This window comes from Schistocerca cancellata, chromosome 9 (assembly GCF_023864275.1).
Source record: "Schistocerca cancellata isolate TAMUIC-IGC-003103 chromosome 9, iqSchCanc2.1, whole genome shotgun sequence".
Classification (NCBI taxonomy): domain Eukaryota; kingdom Metazoa; phylum Arthropoda; class Insecta; order Orthoptera; family Acrididae; genus Schistocerca; species Schistocerca cancellata.
Window position 1 is genome coordinate 80,469,974 of NC_064634.1, and position 17,995 is coordinate 80,487,968.

The window sequence follows — 17,995 nt, forward strand, 5'->3', positions numbered from 1 at the left end:
GTGGATTCCGACCAAACAGAGGTACATCTGACCAGTTGTTTGTTGTTAGAATAATAATGGAAAAATTGTAAGAATATGATATAGATCTCCACTTCCCGTTCATTGAATTTAAACAAGCTTTCGATAGTATTAATAGACCAGCATTGTACAAAGGGCTGAAAGAATTGGGCATCTGTGATAAACTGAGAAGTTTAACCGAGCTAACAATGAAAGATACAAAAGTAAAAGTGAATAAGAGAATGAACAGGTAGTTTGACTTTGAGTATGGAGTGAAACAAGGTCATGGCCTCTGTTGTCCTGTTTATCTTAGCATTGCGCAGTATCATACAAAAAATAGATAAAAGGGGAACAATAATGATGAAGTCGAGCCAGATATGCGCATATACAGATGATTTTGCCATCGTGGCAACGGATGTAACATCGCTTAAAGAAATATGTGGACAAATGAAAGCAGAAGGAACAAGAGTTGGACTTAGTGTCAATGAAAGCAAGACCAAATATATGGTTATGTCCGATTCTGAAGCTAGAAGAACAGCACAGGACCTGAAGATCTCTACTAAATGAATCAAAGTTGCTAGATGCTTCCATTATTTACGTGTCCTCCAAACCAATGACAATAGTATGAGAGAATGTATTGAATAAAGGATACAAGCACGAAACAACGTATATTACGCAAACCTAAAGATAATCAAGAACTCTCTAATCATAAGAAAATTACATTAAGAGTATACTATTCAATTGTGCGACCTGTTGCCACATATTGATCAGAAACATTGACAGTGACAGAAGCAGACAGTAATAGCGTAAGGACATTTGAAAGGAAAATCTTATGAAAAATCCATGGGCCTGTCAGAGAGGCAGAAGGTTGAAGAGTAAGGTACAACCATGAAATACAGGAGATTATACGAGGGAAAAATATAGTAAAATTTATCAAATCTCAAAGAATACGTTGGTTAGGACATGTGGAGAGGATGACAGAAGACAGGATGCCCAAACGAATAATGAGTGCGAGACTGTATTCCACCAGAAGGAAGGGCAGACAAAGAGCTAGATGGATGCACAATGTACTGGCTGACGTTGCCAAGTCGGGGATCCGTGGATGGAAGAAAAATGCTGATAAGAGAGACATATAGAGGAAGATTGTTGAGGGGGACAAGGCCCACCAAGGGTTGCTGTGCCGAAGAATAAGAGGAAGAATCGATCGTGGTATTTGTGTCGCTAGTTTTCCTTCATGAGCGTGTCTAATTTCACGCAATCCTGGTGTTCCTTGCACCAGAATTGATTTAGGAAATCTCTGTGGAATTCAGCGTATCTCTCAAAGCAGACTCCTCTCTTAAATGGCTGTACTTGAACTTAATTTTTAGCAGAAGCCTCTCTGAAACTGATATCCAAAGTTCAAATAGATCTAGCCATACTTGCAGATGTTGGTCATTGGTGGAATCAGGGAACAACGAATTATTTTCTACCAACACGTTGTGGTGCATCATTTGTCATCATCGGAAGGTATCCTTTCTTTTAGAACAAACGGAGACACAGGTTCTGGAGAACGCTGAATGTCTCGTAGCCATTTACTGAGACCTTGGATTTCCCATAACTCATCTCGATTACCTATACTTTTTACTAATACGATCAGTAACAAGTCGCCCGTCTGTATGCAGTTCAACTACATCGTTTTGCTTTCGTTGCAAATGGTCTACTTTCTCTTGATTGTGCCTGTTGAGCTCAGACTGGTTTTGACTGAAATGGAACAGTGAAAACACCTCTTCATACTCACCTAATGCCACCGGCTGTATTCTGTCTGAATCTCCTTCATTTCCTAATTACGTCTGTTCCATTTTCGTTGTCAGTGCTACCCTGTAAGCCTCAATCTCATATTTTTGGAGCGAGGTCCCTTGTTGGGCGACTTGCTGGCACACTCGTTCGAGCATCTCCTTGTGTTCTCCATAAAGTTCGCAATGGCCGCTCTTATCACGTTACTGTCTGTACTAGTCTCCTCTGACTTCACCGTCAGTTCATTTTCGAATATCTATATGCCACTTTCAGTTCATTCTGACAACTCTTGTAGATTCCCTTCTACGTCATCAGCTTTGGCTACTTTTCCGTCTTTGCATTGGATAGTCCCAATAAACCCATCCCTTACTTCAGTCTTTTCGCATGCAGTCTGTAAATAGCGTTCGTCTCTCCAACCACAAAGTCAAACGAAATTCCTAATTCCCCACGATTTTCGTCAACAGATCCTGTTGTCACTCACTGAAGGTCTTGTTTTGATCATCAAGTTTTTTCTCTAGTGGATGTCCAGAAACAGTTGCCGTACTGGTGGCCTGTACCTATCTGGACAGAAACGACTCTTGTAGTAGAAAATGTCTCTTCGCCTTCATTCGCCTTTTCAGTCCCCGCTGTGCCCAGTTCTGCTTCCTTCTCTACTCGTAACTCTACAATACTCACCTTGTTTTGCTCAGGGTCGCCCGGATTTTGGCTGTTCACCAGTGCAGAATTTCATACGAACATACTCTCTGAAAATATTAACCCCCACAAAAATCACACACAAAGCCATTAACAGTGCTGTTACGCAGCGTCGGGTTTTTGATACAAGCAGAATTCTGTCGACCATGGAAGAGAATTATTAATTATCAGATCCTCCTACTTTACAAAAACTCTTGTGAATAAGGCAGCTTGGCAGGAAGTCACCAAATGAAAATTGACTTTTACGTTATTACTACTAACCTGAAAGGATGTCGCTGACTGAAACACTTCTGTTAACGTGCAACCTTCTCTTTGCTGTTGCTGTCCTCCCCCGTATCATCTTTTTTCCATACTCATTTAGTGAATAGGATGAAACAACAAAAACCAGCCTTATGGTAACGATAATGTTATTACACGTCACGGAGTAACGCTTATGCAAACAGGTGTTGGAAAGTGACTTGGTAGACCGCATGTAGCATTCGGACATATCGCGTATGATTCCGTTCTGATGTGATTAAATACTGAATGGGGTTTACTATAGAAGGTTCAAATGGCTCTGAGCACTATGGGACTCAACATCTTAGGTCATAAGTCCCCTAGAACTTAGAACTACTTAAACCTAACTAACCTAAGGACATCACACACACCCATGCCCGAGGCAGGATTCGAACCTGCGACCGTAGCAGCCTCGCGGTTCCGGACTGCAGCGCCAGAACCGCACGGCCACCGCGGCCGGCTACTATAGAAGGTCTCCTATCCTTCCTCACTTTGCTGATTGTGGTGTTGGAAAAAGTATTCCGAATACACATGTTCTTTTGGCGTAAACGGTGAGGCGCTTCCTCAATTTATAATGACAAGCTTTAATTTCTGAATACGAGATCAAATGGTTCATTAGGCAATTCTAATCACAGAACATCCAACAGTTTAACTTTGAGGTGAAATGTAAAAAATGCACTCACTGGGGACGAACTGAGGTAATCGTGTGTGATAAAGGAAAAGAATTACTCTTTCACATTCCTTGTAGATGCACATGAAAACATACCAATTTGTTAGTTATTGTTCACTGTGAAAAAGCAATAACGATAGACCGTGGAAGTAGAACTGCCTAACATGAACGGAAATCCTAAGAAAATCCAAAAACAATAAAATAGACTGAAACCAGTTATTATTAATTATCAGATTCTCCTGCTTTACAAAAACTCTTGTGAATAAGGCAGCTTGGCGGGAAGTCACCAAATGAAAATTGACTTTTACGTTATTACTACTATCCTGAGAGATAGCCGCTGACTGAAACACTTTTGTTAACTTGGAACCATCTCTTTGCCTTTGCTGTCCTCACCCGTATCATCTTGTTTGCTGTCCGCAGCTCGTGGTCGTGCGGTAGCGTTCTCGCTTCCCGCGCCCAGGTTCCCGGGTTCGATTCCCGGCGGGGTCAGGTATTTTCTCTGCCTCGTGATGACTGGGTGTTGTGTGATGCCCTTAGGTTAGTTAGGTTTAAGTAATTCTAAGTTATAGGGGACTGATGACCATAGATGTTAAGTCCCATAGTGCTCAGAGCCATCTTGTTTGCTAGCTGATTTAGTGGATAGGATGAAACAACAAAAACCAGCCTTATGGTAACGATAATCTTATTACACGTGACGGAGTAAGGTTTGTGCAAACAGGTGTTGTACAGTTACTTGGTGGAGTGCATGACATATCTCATATGACTCCATCCTGATTTAATTAAATACCGAATGGGCGTACTATAGAAAGTCTCCTACAGGTTGTGGTGTTGGAAAAAGTATTTCGAATACACAGGTTTTTTGGCACAAATGGTGAAAGCTTCCCTAATTCATAATAACAAGCTTTTATTTATGAACATAAGGTCAAATGGTTCATTAGGCAATTCTAATCACAGAACTTTGAGGTGAAATGTAAAAAATGCGCTCACTGCGGACGAACTGAGGTAATCGTGTTTGATAAAGGAAAAGAATTACTCTTTCACATTCCTTGTAGATGCACATAACATACCAATGTGTTAACGATAGATGGTGGGAGTTGAACTGCCTAACGTTTAACAGAGATCCTATGAAAAACCAAAAACACTAAAATAGACTGAAACGAAAACTTTTCCCCAACGTAGATGGGCTGAACAAACGTAACTGAAAACTATAAATCTGATATCTTTCTACAAATACCCGCCAGAAGTTCTGTGACGAGAAGGTCTGCTCACTTACCCCAAATCGTCCAGAGCTGTTTCGAAAACACCCCTGCTAGTGGAATGCCTACTCTTCTCTTAAATTCTTAAATGTTTGTTTACAGCTGTGCGACTTCCCCGGCGCTCTAGGCGCGCACCGTCGTTGCAGGTAGAATCAAGGGAGCGCATGCAGCGGTGAAAAGTTGCGGTTGCCTCCAATGTGCGCGCACGGGCCACCTTGCGCAGACGCAGGAGCGGGGGTGGTACGTGCAACAGTCGAGCTCATATCCACGGTTCTCCCTGTCTATTGGTTTGTTTGACTGTAACTATTAGTTGAGACGCAAAGATCCTTGCAAGCGTTTGAGTTAGCACCATGGCTGACTGGGCTAATTAGAAACAAATGGAATTTGTCGAGGACTGTCTTTCCTGTCCTTGTACATGGTTCGTAAGTTCTACCGATTATAAAGGCAAAATTAAGAGAAATGACTGTCTAAAGTTCCTGACACATGAGTATAATATCTAAGCAACTACTACCGCGGGTAGGGTGGCTCACTCAACAGTGTTGGGGGAGTGTAAATACGTAGTCAATGGTTTGCTGGTTCGATTGTTGCCATGATGTTTACACTTAATTTTATTTTTTGCTGCCGCTGCCATCAGGTACCATGATCGTTATCAAGGGGTGTACGTGATCTGCAACCAGTGTACGATACTCCTTGGCCACCGTTATGGATTGCCCGAGCTCCACTGTACCCATGGATGCCTGTCATGGGGCTAACATCGGCACATGCGTAGGTCGTCCGCTGCAGAGGTCCATTGTTAGCAGTGCTCGGTAGACTGTGTGCTCAGACACACTAGTAATCCGCCCAGCATTAAAGTCTGATGTTAGTTCTGCCACAGTTGAACGCCTGTCTTGTATTACCAGTATGCCAAGCCAACGACACCCAACATCTATAATGAGGGGTGGCCGCACGCCCCCACGACCTGTGGACGTGGCCTCAGTCGGTTTCGCCACGCGTTGAAAATACTCAGCACGGCACTCCTCGAAAAAAAAAAAAAGTTCAAATGGATCTGAGCACTATGGGACTTACCTATTGAGGTCAGCAGTCCCCTATAACTTAGAACTACTTAAACCTAACTAACCTAAGGATATCACACAGATCCATAACGGAGGTTGGATCGAACCTGCGACCGTAGCGGTCGTGCAGTTCCAGACTGTAGCGCCTAGAACCGCTCGGCCACACCAGCCGGCACTCCTCGAACACCCATCCTGTCTTTCAGTTTCCGAAATTCTCTTGCCGAGTATTCGGGCCGTCGCAGTGAGCCTCAAATCGCCCGCCTTACCCATTGTACACACGGTCAGCACGCTCAGTGAGACTGTTTGTACATGCGCCGTGCAAGTGTCTGACAAGCAATCATTCCTCGACAGGTGACGCTGCTACCGCCTGGACGGGTTTATATCACAGCAAGTCCATGGACATAATGTTCATCAGTGTACGTAGACAGTCGTGTGGGTGTGGGTTGTTTAAGTGTTAAGTGTTTGATCTTGATCAAGTTATAGATAAGTGACCCAATATTTACTTGTGTATTGTAGTACCCACTCGGCCTTTACCACAAGTAAAACTAAAAACCCATTTCCGTACCGACGAGTGTTTTTTCGTCCAGCACAACAGCTAGTTACAAGTGCACTTCCATAGCGACGTAGTCACCGGAAAACAACGCCATTCGAAATTTCTAACGGCAGACTGAATATGCGTACATGACGAATCCCACAGTCAGAGTATGCTATTTCAACGTCACTATCCGAGCCATTAACGTGTTTGAATCTTTGGATGCCACCAGTGCAAGTTTTACTACTGTCACATTATCGGGAATTGTTGAATCTCGTAAAAGAGACGCCAGAGTGCAATGCAAGTGAAAACTGATAATCGTTGAGCTAGGAAGTCAGGGTGAAAAGTTTTTCGTTTAGTTTGGATCATGAGTCATTTGTATAGTCATTTAATCTTTTGTCTTACTGTAGCTACGTTAAGGTATATATACGGGAAGTTTGAATGACGAACCGGAGCGGGCGCCGAGATAAATTGTACCGATCGAATAATTCCTTATGCAAAATATGCTAAGCGTACTGGAGTCTATATTCAGCTAATGGCGCCATTTCTATGTAAATCGTTTGGATTTCAAGTGCAAACATGTCGAAAAACACGTTTTTCTGGGAGGTTTTCGAAGAGTGCCACTTCTATACTTTAAACTTGTACGACTCGGTTCAAACTTTGCATTAAGGTAGATAAATGGATGAAATGAAAAGGAAATTTTTTGCATCCAATAGTGTTTACTTGTCGTGATGATACGATGGTTTGAAGTCGAGTTGGATGTAGCACGTCATATTCATTTTTACGTGAATTGAATGACAGTGTTTGCACTGGCACTGTTTGCAGTGATTCGATTCAAATGAGTAATCATTCTTACTATAAAACTGAAAACTTTCTTTAAAAAGTCAACGTTCAATCGTATTTATGCAAAAAACAAGTTAGCTTCAGTTCTTTTTTTTAAACATACGCTACTTATACGTTTCAAACTTGTGTGAATTTTGTAAGAAGATAGACAAATGGATGTTATTAATAGTCGTCCTGTTTTGTGAAAGCTTGATCCGTTGTTAAGATAGAAGCATCATAGTTGGAAAGAAAATTTAAAAAAACCTATACCGGATTAGTCGTAGCCCGACAAAAAACTGCATTGGTTGCCAAGTTATGGCGGTCTAATATCAAAATTATGCTAGAGTAAAAGTTGGGAACCAGAATGAAAAATCGTCCTATCATACCACAAAAAGGGAAAGTACATCCTGGGCAGAGTGACGATTGTAAAAGAGAGGAGCTGGCTTTTGTCTTACCTGCCAGCTTCAAAAACATTTACATCAAAATATCTTATCATAGCGTGTAGGCTTTCACGGCCGGCGTCTTCAGTAATTAAAACAAATGTCTTGTTATATTTGTGCTTTTTTTACGAGTTAACCCTTCTATCCGGTGTAGTGAGTTCCTTAGCGGCAAGGTGTTGGCCCACCTGCATCTTGCAGTTTTTATAGGCTAAATCCACTGATCCTGTCCCCAAAGTCCAGATGTTTCGCCAGACATAGTAAACGGTATGTAATATCAGAAGTTGAAGAGTGTACATGTAATAACTAAATTAGTTTTTCTTTAGATAAAATTTCTGGAGGTGGATTTGTTTCTGGGGGGATTATATCATGTATCATATTACTTCACTTGACGCGTTTCATTATATTACATGACATGGGTAATAGTGGTAACTAGTAAAAAATAGCGAATATGTTGTGATATTTTGATTTAAATGTCATTGTAGCTGCCAGGTAAGTCGAAAAGCCAATTCCTTTCTTTTACACCCCTCACTCTGCCCAGGACGTATCCGCCTGTTTTTGTGCTACGGCAGGAGCACTTTTCGTTCTGTATCATCATGAGCAATCTTAACTTCCTCGAGTGCCCAACTGTGAATGTCAGAAGCATTAGGACACGGAGAGATTCTATCAAAAATGTGCTGTTTGCAATCCTTTCTATGTAAGTTCGACATATTTGAGACCCCCTGCTAAACCCGCAGGACAGGACAGGTAGTTTAAGTTGTGGAAAGGGGCCAAAATAAGCGTCTGTCAGTTACACTCGAACATACAACCTTTTATTTGATCAAACTTTATAAGAGCCAAGAAATATTTTAAAAAAACACAGCTTTAATTATCTGCTTGATTAGCGGCTGAATGCACCGTACAACCTCATGCCTTAAGGGCAAGAGCACTTTAATTTAAAAACGGCTGAAACCCAATAATAAAGCTCAACCAAAATCATAAATTTAAAAGGTAAAGCCTTATCTTAAAACAGTTCCTTAAGTAGGCTGAAGACCCAAAGAATCTGACACTTTAAGAGCAAACAACATAAATTTAAAATAGGCTGAAGGCTAAACACTTAAGACTCAATAACATTAATTTTAAAAATGCCGAAGGCTTTACGTAAAACAGTTCTCAAATTAGGCTGAAGGCCCAAACCATGTGACAGCTTAAGAGCAGATCAACTTTAATTTAAAATCGGCCGAAGGCCCAAAGAATCTGACACTTTAAGAGCAAAACAACTTAAATTCAAATCGGTTGAAGGCCCGACACTTAAGACTCAGTAACATTAATTTTAAAAAATGCCAAAGGCTTTATGTAAAACAGTTTTTAAATTAAGCTGAAGGCCCAAACCATCTGATGCCTTAAGGCAAAACAACCTTAATCTAACAATCGGATACAAGCCATACAAGTACAAACAACAAGAACAAACAAGAAAAGGCAGTACATCCAAGGGCGCTCAGAAGTTCCGAGGGTCGGCCTGGAATTCAAACACTAACGCTCGCTTAGGTGAAACAGGCAGTCGGCCCAACCATTGTCGGTCCGACGACAACCCAACCGACAGACAGTTAACGGACCCACTGACAAGATAACCTCCGCTTCACCCGACCAGCAAACAACAGGGACTTCAAAGGAACAACGTAGAAGGTATTGGCGTCCACAACCAGTTATACATTGAGCTGTTAAACTACTCACCGTGCTGAATTTACGCCAACGTTTTGACAGGATAGCATTATGGGATTTTAGTTTCTGTTTTGGAACTTCTAGATGTGGGGTATACATTAGCGTGAAATCTAATCTCATTCCCAAGTGCTTAGGCTTATCCTCCTGCCTGATGCTTTGGCCATTCATAGAGAGTTGTCGTTTTCTTTTTGTATCTTTATTGTAAGGATGCACTATGGTGCTGGTGGTTTTGTGAGGGCCGAGTGAGCTCCGGTCTATCATCAGTCACAGCTTAGTGGGAGACACAACAGCATTTAGCCACGCCGCTACCTCAGAGACGGGCAGCACATAGCGACCAGAATAGTACATAGCGGACTTTGTACTTCATCAGCAATGAGGCTAACGGGGGAGCTTGTATCACAACAACTACCTTGAGTTAACTAATTTTCTATTCTTATGAATAGAAATCCCAGTTAATTATCAATGCAGATTGTGTTATAAAAAGAGGGTAACGGCCACCAAACAACATCCTGTCCTTGCTCCCCTGGTACAAGCCGACAGTTAGAAGGAGACGTCATAATAGATGTCACTTGGAGTAGTAGGTGTTCAGTACTTCCAGGTCTGCATTCAGGATTTTGCCGAGGTCGTTAAATGTTTACTCTCATACCCGATGTCCAGGTCGTCCGCATACGCAAAATTACGTGATTTTGTGTCTGGCATGTCGGCAACATACAGACTGAAAAGAGTAGGTCCTGGTGCCGAACCCTGTGGCAGGCCATTATTCAGAACCACTTTGTTGCTATTGAGACATGAACTGCGACAAAACCAGAACAGAAAGAATCGAAGCTTTTGACATTTGGTGTTACAGAAGAATGTTGATAATTAGTAGACTAATAAGGTAAGGAATGAGGAGATTCTCCGCAGAATGCGCGATAACGGCAACACATAGCAAGCACTACCAAAACCTAGGGACAGGACGATAGGATATGTGTCAAGACGTTAGAGAATAAGGAATAACTGTCACGGTACTAGAGGCTGTGGACGGTGAGAAGCTGTAGAGGAAGACAAATAATGGAATACATCCAGCAAATAGTTGAGTACGTAGGCTGCAGTTCCTAATATGCAATGAAAAGAGACCTGCTTGAACGTTTTCTGCACCATTAATCGAATACATGATCATTGGACAACTATGAACTTATAAATAGCTTGAGGTATACTTGTTAAAAGTTGGCAGTAAAATATAATCGATCGGTTTATGCTTGCTTGCATGTGTGTGTGTGTGTGTTTGTGTGTGCGTGAGTGAGTGAGTGTGTGTGTGTGTGTGTGTGTGTGTGTGTGTGTGTTAATTTTGTTTATTCAGAAACCAGTTTAACTTAAACGGCAGATTCCTTTTCTCCAATATACTTATTGAAGTGTTATCGTTAATGTGAGTGTAATTTGGTGTATTAAATTACTTAACAATTTTTGGAAGGCCTGCGGTAGCTGTTTTGGTGTATCTAGGAGCCAATAAAATAATATTACGAAAAAAAATGTTCAGGTTAATGCTGAGACCCCAGTTCACTTCTCATTATTGTCACCCATCCGATTTGTTTAATATTTTTTAAGCGTTATCTTCGCCCTGTATAGATGCATAGGCCATGGTTACTAGATCATGCATTACTGTTCATTTTAGATGGACACATTTCGTAGTTCCAAGAATCAGCTTTTCCTAAGACGGAATGGAAAGTCTCCTATACCTTATGACTACGAATCGTACAAATTTTGACTTATTTGGTTCGTGATATACACTATGTGATCAAAGGTAGCCGGACACCCCGAAAAACATACGTTTTTCATATTAAGTGCATTATGCTGCCATCTACTGCCAGGTACTCCATACCAGCGACATCATTAGTCATTAGATGCCGTGAGAGAGCAGAATGGGGCGCTACACGGAACCCACGGACTTCGAACGAGATCAGGTGATTGGGTGTCACTTGTGTCATACGGCTGTACGCGAGATTTCCACACTCCTAAACGTCCCTAGGTGCACTGTTTCCGATGTGATAGCGAAGTGGAAACGTAAAGGGACACGTACAGCACTAAAGCGTACAGGCTGACCTCGTCTGTTGACTGACAGAGACGGCCGACAGTTGAAGAGGGTGATAATGTGTTACAGGCAGACAGCATTCCAGACCATCACCCAGAAATTCCAAACTGCATCAGGGTCCAATGCAAGTACTATGACAGTTAGGCGGGAGGTGAGAAGACTTGGATTCCATTGTCGACCGCCGATAAATGCCAAACGACACCTCGCTTGGTGTAAGGAGCGTAAACATTAGACGATTGAACAGTGGAATAACGTTGTGATGAGTGAGGAATCACGGTACACCATGTGGCGATCCGATAGCAAGGTGAGCGTCATCTGCCAGCTTGTGTAGCGTCAATAATAAAATTCAGAGGCGGTGGCGTTATGGTGTGGTCGTCTTTTTCATGAAGGGGGCTTGCGTCCTTTGTTGTTTTGCGTGGCACTATCACAGTACAGGCATATATTGATGTTTTAATCTCCTTCTTGCTTCCCACTATTGAAGGGCAATTCGGGGATGGCGATTGCATCTTTTAACACGATTGAGCACCTGTTCATTATGTACGGCCTGTGGCGGAGTGGTTATATGACAATAACTTCCCTGTAATGAACTGGCCTGCAAAGAGTCCTGACCTGAACCCTATAGAACATCAGTGGGATGTCTCGGAACGCCGACTTCGTGCCAGGCCTCACTGACTGACATCGATATCTCTCCTCAGTGTAGCACTCCGTGTAGAATGGACTGCCATTTCCCAAGAACCTACCAGCACCTGATTGAACGTATGCCTGTGAGAGTGAAAGCTGTCATCAAGGCAAAGGGCTGAATATTGAATTCCAGTATTACCGATGGAGGGCGCTATGAACTTGTAAGTCATTTTCAGCCCGGCGTCCGGATACTTCTGATCACACAGTGTAACTGTCCGGATACTTTTGATCAAACAGTGTAACTGTTCATATTACCGAGGCAAAGATACTAAACAAGCTCGATATTTGTCTCTACAAGTGTGAAAATCTGCAAACATATCATTCACTCTCTGCGCAACTCAATACGTCCTGGCGTGTAGTATAAAGGACGTCAATTAGAAGTCCAACACCACAGCTCACCCAGGTAGCAGAAGGGTGTGGAAGCCTTCGAACATGTGCGGACAGTATAATATTAGCATACAGAAGTAGACCATTGTATTGTTGATTACTGTAAAAAGAAAAATAATAACTTTACGAAGAAATGAACAGAAAAAGAAAATTGAAACATAGAAATACTGCATTTAAATGAAATGGAGGTAAAGTGGTGGCCGTGAAACAAACTCTGTATTACATGGGTTACAATCATTATGTTTATTTTTCATGTTTGAAGACGATAAGAAAATTACAAAAGACAAATTGGAAATAGATGAAAATAATTCGCTGCAGAGATTCTGCATCACAGGAATGGCGTTATTTCCATTTAACCGCAGAGAACTTCTCGGACAATCAGTCACCTTCACGAAGGAACGCTGAAAAGAAAAATCAAAACATTCACATGCCAGTATGAGGAACATTTCATTCAGATTAAGTTAGGATCTGTTAGTAATTTTAACCAGCATCAATAATATCTACACCATATGAAAATTATAGGTAGAGGGGGGGACGACGGAGAGAGAAGTGAAGGGATTACAAATGTCAGTTGCATCGGCACATTACGCGGAATCAGCGAGGACGAGTGAAAATGTCTCCCAAACCGTGACTCGAAGCCGGTATCTCCTGCTCACTAGGCAGTGCTTAATACCTGCGTCATCCGGGATGCAATGTTACTGCAATTGTGAAGACTATCTCTGCACGCCTCACGGCCGGCCCACAGTCCCCAGTCCCTGTCCATTTCCTCCACCCTCGCTACCTTGAGATTTAAAAATGAAGCAACGTTATATTTAAATAGGAAGTACAGGACAGTGCCATGATTGTGAAAGTATCAACTATTTAAAAAGGCATATAAATAAATAATAAAGATTGAGGAACGCACAGAATGAATCGTTGTAAGAATAGTAAGGTGTTCTCTCAATAGCTAGTATTTCGTGCCTTTTTCACACTAGTGACACCCATGACGATGTTTATTGAGTCAAGGCCTCATTAGTTTCATCTTCCATGGAGTCTTAGCCGGAAATTAGTTTTTTAATATTTAAAAAAATGTTGGGTTATTTATTACACTGGAATAGAAAATATCAGTATGAAGAACATGTAAGTAAAATCTTTGATAAATTTATCTTTCCTCTGTTACTACTAATAGTGCAGTAATTTTGAGACAAAGATGCTTCTAAGATTGAAAAAAATGCAATTTATATTTAGCCATTTGCAGTTTGTCTCAGTATGATACGGGGCATCTCCATTGCCCTTAAATATACACACCAGTACAATAAGAAACTATGAGAATGAAATGTGCTATATGTAAGTGTAATTATTTCTATATTTTAGGCCACTATAAAATCTTATTAATAAATTAAGGTGAAAGGCCTAAGTCGAAATATAAATTACTAAAGTACTCATTCACATCCACAGTCACACACACACCCACTCACTCATTCACACTCACACACATGCTTATTCCCTCATTTCACACTCACACCCACACACTCACTCATACCCACATTCACACACTCAATCACTCACTCACGCACTGTCTCTCTCTCTCTCTCTCTATCTCTTTCACACACACACACACACACACACACACACACACACACACACACACACACACACACACACACTAAGTCTACAGTTATTTGGTATTTAGAGTTTTTGTCGATAAAATAGGGACTACAGAACTTGCAGCACTGTAAACAGCCTAGGCCAGCATCTCAAAGAACAGTTAAAACGTCGTGTTTCAGAGGACATAGTCGACGTATGAATATGTTTACTAACGTTTTGTCTCCATCTGAGGGAGATACATTCAGAGACAGAAACTGGCAAACCTCAAGGTCCTCTGAGTTCACTAGTGCTCTATGAGTGGAATGTGACTCACAAACATACGTCATGTGACACTTAATGTGTGATAACCTTTGGCCAGTGACATCATTGTCAATTAAAAGTAAGTCAGACGCTATTCTCTTAATGCAAATTCACCATTTGTATTTCACTTCGTTTAACTCTGGTCTCTGAAGCCTTCCACAGATGGGTGTGAAACGTTGGTAAAGAAGTCTCACACACCCAGCGCGACTTTTCAGTTCGGAAGCTATGCTGACGTAAAATTGGGCGTGACAGCCTTAATTGTAGCATTAAAACCCTAACTTGTTTAGATCTGACATTCGCAAAGGCGAACGTCAAACGGAGTGGATGCGTACCTGGTTAATACGAGCCAGGGGGACACGCTTTCAAGGTGCAGGCGGCGCTCTTGCCATTGGAACTGCAGCGGCAGGTGTTACACTTGTCCTTGAAGGTCGTTCCTGGGGTGCAGTTCACCTCTGCAATACAATATCAAACAAAATTCAAATAACTGCCTCTGAGGGCAATAAAACAGCTTTTCCTCATAGTAAAAAAAGTTATCTTCTTTACAAAAGAACTTAAAACCGAAGCACATTTCACAATTATTGCAAGAAGTTTTCAATTTACATGCGTGTTTATTATAAAGCAGGAAACAGTTGTAGAAACGCTTTTGTAGGAGTAGCGACATGCGCTGCAACTGTAACATGTCATACTTTAACTGTCACATTTCATATAATAAGACATGAGAACGACGAAAAATAAAATACATATAGAACATTGGGTGGGACGGGAATGGACAGAACAGAAGCGGAAAATGGAAAGAGCGAAAAGAAGCTCAGACTGTACAGGAAGAACAGATTCTCTGAACGCAGAGATTGAACAGAAGTGCAAAATGTTCAGAAGGCAAAGAGCTCAGAATGGATAGCAAATGAACAATATTAGAACGTACAGAAAGAGCAGAAGCTGAGAATCGTCTGATGACGCAGAAGCGGAGAATGGGCAGAAGATAACAGAAGCTAAGGATGTACAGGAAGAACATAAGCTCAGAACGGACAGCATGAACAGAAGGGCAGACGATGAGAATTGACAGAAAGAAGAGAAGATCAGAATCGACAGAAGAAGCATGATCTCAAAATAGAAAAAAGGAACAGGAACATGGAATGAACCGAGAGAGCAGAAGCTCCAGAATGTGAGAAAAAGCGGAAAAACTTCAGAATCGATACCACGTACGGAAGCACAGAAAACAGACAGAAAAACAGAATGGACAATGACGGGAGGTTAGAATCGGACGCGAATTTTTAGAAGGGAATCACCCCAGATATCACCTCAAGATACGCAGATATCCCACAGAAAACTTAAACTTCTTGGCCAGACGAGGCTTTGGAAGTAACTATTCAAGAATGCGTCTACACCACAGAAAGGAATCTTTATAAATTCTCGTCGTAGTCCTCCACTTTTATTGTTGGAGCGGTATAATATCCTGGAGCTAGGAAATGTAGGAGGACCACCTCAGATGCTTCAGCTGACAGGGCAAGTGAAGTATAGGCGTGTTCGGGTCACCCGTCTAAACCTGATTCTAGTTTAACTATTAGGCCTTCCGCACTTGGTGTGACTCAAAAGAAACTGACCGGCAGGCCGTATAAGTTGGTGACTGGTTGCTGAGTGGCTGGCAACGCAGCTATACATTCAGCGCTTCTCTGGAGTGACAAACTGCAGTTGCCCTGTGCTAGCGTGCTGTTTGTTGCACCTGAGTGTCTTTTTGTAACATTTGGCGTGTGGAGTACAGAGTCAGGGAGACGTGGTACTCTATTATTATTACACAAGAATGAGAAAACGATGAAAATTCTGGATTCATATTTACACCCAGTGAAGCATACGCTTCAGGCTGTTTATCTCAGCTAAGCAGCTGGAACAAGCAGGAAACACCTTGCTTTTCATGGAATCACTAGTTTTCCCCCTTCGCTTCACCCACATATGTGTCCTCCGCTTCTGCCTCTATCTGTCCACCTTACCTATTCACCTTTATCTGTCTCTCACCTTTATCTGTCTCCTCCTCCCCATTCTTTCTCTCTCTCTCTTCATCCGTCTCCTCTCCCTGTCTTTGCCCATTACCTACATCCCCTCTTTCGGACCATGACTTCCTCCTCCTCCCTCTGACCACACCCTCCTCTCCATTTCTCTTACCGCCTCTCCTGCGCCCGGGTTCTCGGGTTCGATTCCCGGCGGAGTCGGGGATTTTCTCTGCCTCGTGATGACTGGGTGTCATTAGTTAGGTTTAAGTAGTTCTAAGTTCTAGGGGACTGATGACCATAGATGTTAAGTCCCATAGTGCTCAGAGCCATTTGAACCATTCTCACCACCTCCACCTCCCCTCTACCTTTCATATCTGCCTCCTACCCCTCGACAATCTGCCTCATGCATTTTCCCCTCTTTCCCTCTCTTTATCCATTTTCGACTCCCCATCACTATACCGCTCTCTTCTATCCATTTCAGCCTGGTTCCTGCCACGCTCATCAGCATGTACAGCACCCACAGTACAGTTCAATAAAGCAAGCTAATGCTACTCCCACAACATGCCTTTCAGACAGGACAGGCTCGTATCAGGGGCTTCAAAATAATGTATTTGTCCCTGATGTACAGGCTGCTGTGCAACGCAGGTCGATAAAGAAGGCCAATACGACTCCAACACAACAGGGCAGCCTATGTGTTGAGGCCCAGAACACTCTTTCTTACCCCTGACATGTACGCTGCCCTGCAAAGCAAGTAGATTTGGCTCTCTGATGCGTTCCCACACAACACGCCTGTCATACAGGGAGCCTACACCTCATGGGACGAAAAAAAAAAAACTTATTTGCCTGTATCTCGATTACTGTCACAGTTAGTATTTTATGAACCACTCTGTGCTGATACTTGTGAGACCTACGTTGCAGTCTCACATTTGGTTGAAATCGATCCACGCCATGTGGGAGGCGTTCTGGAATATACATACACTCTTCTTTATATAAATAAAACAGTTTTGTATGTGAACACCATTATTTACACCTCACAGAGATTTGTGTCTTCTAAGTCGTTTTACCTCAGGTTTTACTGCTTGTTTGCACATTACAATGTAATAAACGAAATGACTTGTGTGCTACTATTCACACAGAAGAGCATTGCAGTTGTGATCTACATTTTCTTGTGCATTTGCTTCCACTGCCAGAACTTCTTCAAACAACAGATGTTCGATATATTACACACTTTACATCTGAATTTCTGTTTCCACTTCACACTACGCTTATCCTGTAAAATCGCTTCTGCTGGAGCTTGCAAACTTATAGGAAATTTTCTTGGTCACCAATCATGTAATTCAAAAATACTCAAGATCACGTAAATCTGTAGAAGTTCCAGTCTCCGTTAGTTTCAAAACCAAATCAAGGGAACAGCAGCGCAGAGGGACGCTAACCATAACCTTGTTCACAGAGAGCTGGCACCACCTCAGGACCACCAACTGCCCATCTGCAGAAGGCGTAAGCGAAGAACCTCATCTCCGCCCACAGTTAAGTTGGCTGCAGTGAACATTTGCTATCGCAGGAAGCACACAGCTGTGTGGGTTTAGAGGTTACTGCTGAGAGACGACCTCTTGGCCTCAGTTCGCTGCTGTCCTTGGTAAGCATCACTTTGTGACTACCACTATTGTTGTGGTTGCTGCCTTTTTCACGATACAATTTCGTTCACCTTTTGTCAGGACATTCGCAATAAAATGTTCATAGCACATTCGTCCACTGTTAAACTGCAAATACACTGCGAG

General features: G+C 42.2%; 1 protein-coding gene and 1 long non-coding RNA gene across 3 annotated transcripts in view; one reads left to right on the top strand and one right to left on the bottom strand.

Annotated features, from left to right (window-relative positions):
• Positions 1 to 3,906: 3,906 nt before the first annotated feature.
• On the top strand, positions 3,907 to 17,548 carry LOC126100927 (uncharacterized). The gene is made up of 2 exons (XR_007522231.1): positions 3,907 to 3,955; positions 16,479 to 17,548. It is a non-coding gene; the product is annotated as an uncharacterized LOC126100927 (long non-coding RNA).
• LOC126100925 (serine protease inhibitor I/II-like) overlaps positions 12,565 to 17,995 on the bottom strand; it is a 91,465-nt gene continuing 86,034 nt past the window's right edge. For both annotated transcript variants that reach the window (XM_049911591.1, XM_049911589.1), the window contains exons 4-5: positions 14,565 to 14,684; positions 12,565 to 12,746 (exon numbers count right to left, since the gene is read on the bottom strand). In XM_049911591.1, coding sequence (XP_049767548.1) covers positions 14,569 to 14,684 — 116 coding nt within the window. In that variant the 3' untranslated portion in view covers positions 12,565 to 12,746; positions 14,565 to 14,568. The remainder of the gene's footprint in view (positions 12,747 to 14,564; positions 14,685 to 17,995) is intronic.